Consider the following 6,250-nt stretch of genomic DNA (forward strand, 5'->3'; position numbering starts at 1 on the left):
GAGCAAACGTCATAGTAAAGGAGAAAACCCGCACAATTTAAACATATTACTGTTATTATGTCATGATATGTAGTTTTAAGAGTTTTTCAGGTGAGAATGTACTGGTTTAAAGCTCAAATTTGTGGTTTATTGATAAAGATAGCGCCTTTCTGAAAATTGAATCTGACGTTGTCGGAGTTGTGAGATCCAGGCGATCACCGGACACTCAGCGCTCATGTACCCCGCCGAGAGCAGCCTTACCTCGGCTAGTCCTTCTGACGTTTGCCGCTGGCTCCGTTTTGGATGAGAGCAACTTGACTCATAACTTTCATAACTTTATATATGGCTATTTAACTTTTGTATCCTAGTAAATTGCTGATTTTATACGCTTGACTGAATTGTTTGCTTTATTTCTTATTGTATATTCTTATACCTTTTATAATGGCTATTATTGAACATTAAAACTGACATTTAACAAAAAGAGACAGAGTTGTGTTTTATGTTATAGCCTATTTCATTTCATTATAGTGAAGATAATCAGAGTATGCACAAATAGTATTGTTTAATATTTTTGAAATATATACGAAAAGAGGCAGGGTTGTTTAATATTTCATTTTGTTATAAATATAAGCATACATTGCAGATAATCAATCACTCGTTGCCTGATGCTAATATGTTTTTGTTTGTTTTTTAAACGAAAAGGGGCAGAGTGGTGTTTTATAACACATTTCGTTTTATTGTTTTCTAAAATATACATGCAGAGATAACCGGAGAAGCCAGAGCGAGCTGAGTGACGTTATCAAGTACGCTGCTGTTCCATTTGCAGAATAACCGGACTTGTGTTCTCCCGTCCACGGGAGTTTGTTCTCCTGAGTCGAACTTGCCAAGTCCGAACCACCAAGGACGCAAGTCCGAACTTTGCGAACTTGGTTTTGAGAAACGGCCAGTGTTATCAACTATTACAACCCATGTAAAAGGCTGGAATTAGAAAAGCTACTAAGGATATCAGGGCAAGACAGACAAAAAGTAATCTGGTATGCAGATTTTAATGGTCATAGCTCAGTATGGGAAAGTAATCATACAGATGCTAATGGTAGGGTAATTGAAGAATTGATGGATGAAAGAGAATCGGTATGCTTAAATGATGGTAGAGGAACTAGAATAAATGTATTAACAGGGAATGAGTCAGCGTTAGACACTATGTTAGTGTCTAATTCACTTGCTGGAAATAGTAAATGGGAAGTTTGGACAGCAAACACAGTGGGTTTATTTTATTGGTTTACCTAAGACATTCAATTTATATAAAGGTGGGAAAATATAAGTCTTGTCTTTGTTGTTTGTGACAATACACTGGGAAATAGATTAATATATATTTTCAGCAGTGTTAAGTTAATAGTTGGTGGGCCCCTCCTGTATTTCAGATACGTATAACTGCTTGCCACTACTGTTGACAGTGGTTATAACTTTACTGTGTGTCTAAGAATCCAACGACCAAGAAAAGAACTTTCCAGTATTTCGTGACAGGAACCTTAAGAGGTTTGGTCTTAAAAGGGGTGCATGGTGATGCAGGTTATTAGGGCCAGCACAGCACTCTCTGGCTGGTGAGGCAGAGGTTTTACTGGAATACTGTTGAGAAAGATACAAAACTGTTTGTGGTGGATAACAATGACCGCACTGCTAGAGATGGTGTGTATCGATTTCTGGACAGCTGAAGATGTCAATAACTCAGTTGATGATTTGATTAACAATAAGTCAGTTGATGTTGGTAATAACCGGCCACTTCACAAAACATGCCTGTGCGTACATTTGCCCAAATCAAACTGCAAAGCCTGTTGCCCGTGTTCTGTGGAACAATTTCTTTTGTATATATGAGTTCCAGAAAAAAAATGGCTGAACATTATCATTTTAAGTGCAAGGGTCATTTATTGGAGGTGGGTTATAGAGCCCTCCTGGCAAACAAAGGAGAGAAAGGAAAAAGGAAATTATATACAGAGTATATTATGGTGGGTAAAACCTGTTCTTTGAATGCGTACAAGATTCGGCAAAAACTGTTCATCGGAACCTTTTAATGCCTATAAACTTTGTACCATTGCCTGCTTGGGATGATTCAGTGAGTTTGGAGTGTGACTTGAGTTCAAACTGTGATTCGTCACATACTGACCATCAGAAAAGTGACACTGCAGACAGAACTTCTCAATGGGTTGTATATTTAGGTGAAGCTATAATATTATGGGGAAAATTAAGACACTTATATTGTCACAGTCACCCTCATGTTCTGTTTGTTTTGGTTTTCACTTGTCACATGTGCTCCCTTGTTCTAATTCCCGCCACCCATCAGTCACCATGGACACTAACCACCATCACAGCTGCACGTCATTAGTTAATCTTTCTTTGTGTATATAAGTTCTTGTTTGTTTTTAGTTCCTTGTCCGATCACCATCATTATACATTGTGTTGTATCTGCCACTCTGCCTGTTCGGATTAAACTTGGATTTTTATATTTAACTCCTCTTTGTCTACCTACGTGAACACAGCCGTGACAGATGATCGGATCGCCCAAAATGGACAAGAGGGCAATAATGCTCGTCCAGGCTCAGGAGAGCCCAGACCTTTTTTCGTTTGTCAAGGACTTTATTTGTTTGACCATCACCATCTCCCTGGACGACGAGACCCTCAAGACCTTGTTCCGGATCGGGGCTACTTTCCACCAATGCCTCGACCTCCCAGACACCACCGGACTGAACTGGAGAGAAACTGTAATTTGGTGTCTGGAGAGCGTCGCGCCCCGATCTGGAGCACAGCCAGACCCAGAGCCCGTAGGAACACCCTCGACCGCGGAGAACTCACGTGTGCCCCCCGCAGACGGTGAACCAGCACCCGCCACGACACGTCAGCCAGAGCCCAAGGAAGAGAGGACAGAGCTGACCCTCGCCCCGGGTGTGCAGCCCTACCACGAGTCTGACCAGGGGTGTGAGCCAGTGACATCAGCGGACGAGGGAGTCATGACAACGGAGGATAAGGACTGGCTGATCGACTTCAGTGAGGAAGTTCTATCTCCCACCCTTTCCCACCCAGCATCTACATCTTCATCATCGTTTTTGAATGGTATTAATGACTGTAAAGACTGTATATTACTCACCGTTATGCCGTCAATATCCTCACCACCTCCATCACTCCAGAGCTCAGCCAGTCCTCCAACCATGCCGCTGCCGGAGGTCCACAGCCCTGCGCTGTCTCCGTGGGAGCCCCACTCTGATGTAGAGCCACAGGTCTTGTGTTCACCTGCAGCGCGATCACCTGAGGATCCTGTGGCTCCGCCTCCGGCCTCTGAGATTCTTGTTCCATCTCGGCCTGTTGGCTCCGTCGGGACTCCTCCCACCTACGGCTTCACCGGAGACCCTCGGACTTCCGGTTTCTCCGGGTTCCCTTATCCTGCCGGCTCCCCCTTGGTCAGTCATTGCACCTCTTCCATCACGGACTTGAGGTCCGTCCGCTGCACTCCGTCCCTCCACCCCTACGATGTCAGTGGGCTCCTCCTTCCCTTCGGTGTCACCTCTGTCACACCGGATTCACCTCAGCCCTCGGGTACTCTGGCTACGCCTTCGACGGTCATCACGGCGACATCGCCTGGGTCTCCAGTACCAGCGATGTCGCTCATCTCCATCGCCTCTCCGTCTGCACCGGCGGATCCATCGGTCATCCCCCAGCTGTTGTCAGCCACGTCACTATCTAGACTCCTCCCACCCACGTCTTCGCCGCGGGCTGTCGGTACTGGGGAGCTCTGGTTCTGTGCCCTTGGCTGTCTACCATCTACGCCACCAGGGGATCGTCATCCTCCCTTCACTACTCCCTCATCACCTTCACTTCGCCCGCCTCCAGAACCCCACTCCGGAAGGGGATGTAATGACACAGTCACAGTCATGTTCTGTTTGTTTTGGTTTTCTCTTGTCACATGTGCTCCCTTGTTCTAGTTCCCGCCACCCATCTGTCACCATAGACACTAACCACCATCAGAGCTGCATGTCATTAGTTAATCTTCCTTTGTGTATATAAGTTCCTGTTTGTTTTCAGTTCCTTATCCGATCACCGTCATTATAAGTTGTGTTGTATCTGCCACTCTGCCTGTTTGGATTAAACTTGGATTAAACTCTTCTTTTTCGTCTACCTTCATGAACACAGCTGTGACATATATACCGTTATCAGCATGTTGAAGTATCTCTCGTCATCTCTGAGAGAATATGCGCCGTTAATGCTGTGTGCAGAAGACTCCATTAGTTTTTACTTTCACTCTTTCTGTAGTGAATTAACTGAGATTAAAGAATTCTTCACCGGCATAATTCTTGCACATAGTTTGCACACTGCTGGTGTGATATTTATTGGCTCATCTTCATGGTTTAAAATCCTATCCATCCTATCCCCAGATCACAAGATGGATTTGCACTATGCCACTGTAACCGATTAATATAGCTTGATCAGAAACTACTGTAGTGAACGTCTGTACACGAAAAACGGATTGGTATTATGCACAGAGATCAAAATATCTGTTGTGAAAAGTAATGATTATTTTGTTGCTTATCTGAATGATTAAATGAATCAGTGAAGTGTAATGTGAGTTCAGTAACATGTGGAGTTCACTGGTATCCACTATTTTGTGTAAATTGTATGCCATTGTGCAAATAGAGTAATGAATACTTGCTTTATATAACAAAAGAGCCGTGAAATGTGACATATGAACACATTATAGTTGTCGTGGGTGATTCACAGCATATTATCCAAGCTTTAACAAAGAATGTATCTACTCTAAAAAATGTTTAACAGACAAAGAATAATTCAGGAGTTCAAAATTAAGTTTAAAATTGATTGTTGTTGCTGTTATTGAGCAATATACATGTTCATATGCTTGATAGAAAGAATCAAACTTGTGAATATATCAGAAGAATTATTCCTCACCTTGATGTGTTCAACTGTTTTCTCAAACTCTCCTTTAATGTTTTCTTTATGTTTAAGTTTCTCTTGTAAGGACTTCAGTGCTGTATTTAGCTTCTCCTATAATTTAAATGGAAAATCTGTAAGATACCAGGAATTTCTGTAACTGATTTCTGTAAATGACTATATATATGTAATACATAAGCTTATCCTCATATGTAAATAGGTCTTACCTTATATGATGAAACAACTATACTGATAGGTCTGAATGTGTGATTGACGTGTTGTTGTGAGTTCATACACACTAAACACACAGGCTGTTTGTCCTCCACACAGAAGACTTCAAGATTCTTACTGTGTAATCTGCAGATCTCCTCAGATCCTGATGAACGACTCTCATTTCTCTCCTTCAGGAACGACTCACACAAGTTTTTTAACACAAGATTACATGGAGGCTCGTGTCTTGACAACCTCCTGCAGACAGGACACTCCTGAGTTTCCTTGGTTCTCCAGAACCGTTGAAGACACTGTTTACAGAAACTGTGACTACATGATAAAACAACAGGATCCCTGAAAATATCACGACACACGGGACAAGAAAAATCGACTTCAGATAATGAAGCCATTTTCACTGTTTGAGCTCCAGCGGTCTGAACTTTACTTTCACTTTCTGAATCAAGGTTTCAAAAACCATCAGTATCACAAAGATCTGCTTGAGTTTCAAATCCTTCTTGAAAGTTTTTCCTCTTTGCTCTTCACTGATCGCAAATTCATTATTGCATTTCTCGAGACAAAGTCAGTATGACTGAGAGGAGATATAATAATTCAGTCTCTTCCTGGTAAGTGCTGTAAAAGGGTGGAGTTTCTGATCATGTGATTGTGTTTGTTCAATCTCTCCCTCACTCTGACTACAGCTCCTTTCTTCTTCAAGTCCTCCACTATCCTCCCTGTTCCACAGAAAGATAGTCTCTAGTCTTAATGACTGCAGACCAGCAGGTCTCACAGAACTTCTCATCAAGTGTTTTGTTAAAAGAAACATCCTGAGCACAAAACCACAATCCTCTGACCAACTACAGTTTATGTACAGGACAAATAGTTCCACAGAGGATCACAAACTTTTCAGCCAAATGATCTACAGTTTTTCGACCTTTGATTAGGCTGTAGCCTGAAATTATATTCAACCCGCCAATAGCGGGAGTGGCTTTCTTACCTGCCACAGCTGAAATCTACCTGCATTTGGCAGTTGGTGGGTGTTAATGTCAAGTCCTGATGTTAATGTAACATGATTGCAGATCTGCTTATAAAATCAGTAACCAGAATTTTAAATATGTATGGTTCTTAGGCC

General features: G+C 42.3%; 1 protein-coding gene across 1 annotated transcript in view; it reads right to left on the bottom strand.

Annotated features, from left to right (window-relative positions):
• Positions 1–5,738, bottom strand: part of LOC137017176 (nuclear factor 7, ovary-like) — a 30,131-nt gene extending 24,393 nt beyond the window's left edge. Inside the window, exons 1-2 of the mRNA XM_067381160.1 lie at positions 5,139–5,738; positions 4,930–5,025 (exon numbers count right to left, since the gene is read on the bottom strand). Of these exons, the coding sequence (XP_067237261.1) occupies positions 4,930–5,025; positions 5,139–5,531 (489 nt within the window). The 5' untranslated portion in view covers positions 5,532–5,738. The remainder of the gene's footprint in view (positions 1–4,929; positions 5,026–5,138) is intronic.
• Positions 5,739–6,250: the final 512 nt, after the last annotated feature.

The sequence above is a fragment of the Chanodichthys erythropterus genome, chromosome 3, assembly GCF_024489055.1.
Source record: "Chanodichthys erythropterus isolate Z2021 chromosome 3, ASM2448905v1, whole genome shotgun sequence".
NCBI classification, from domain to species: Eukaryota; Metazoa; Chordata; class Actinopteri; order Cypriniformes; family Xenocyprididae; genus Chanodichthys; species Chanodichthys erythropterus.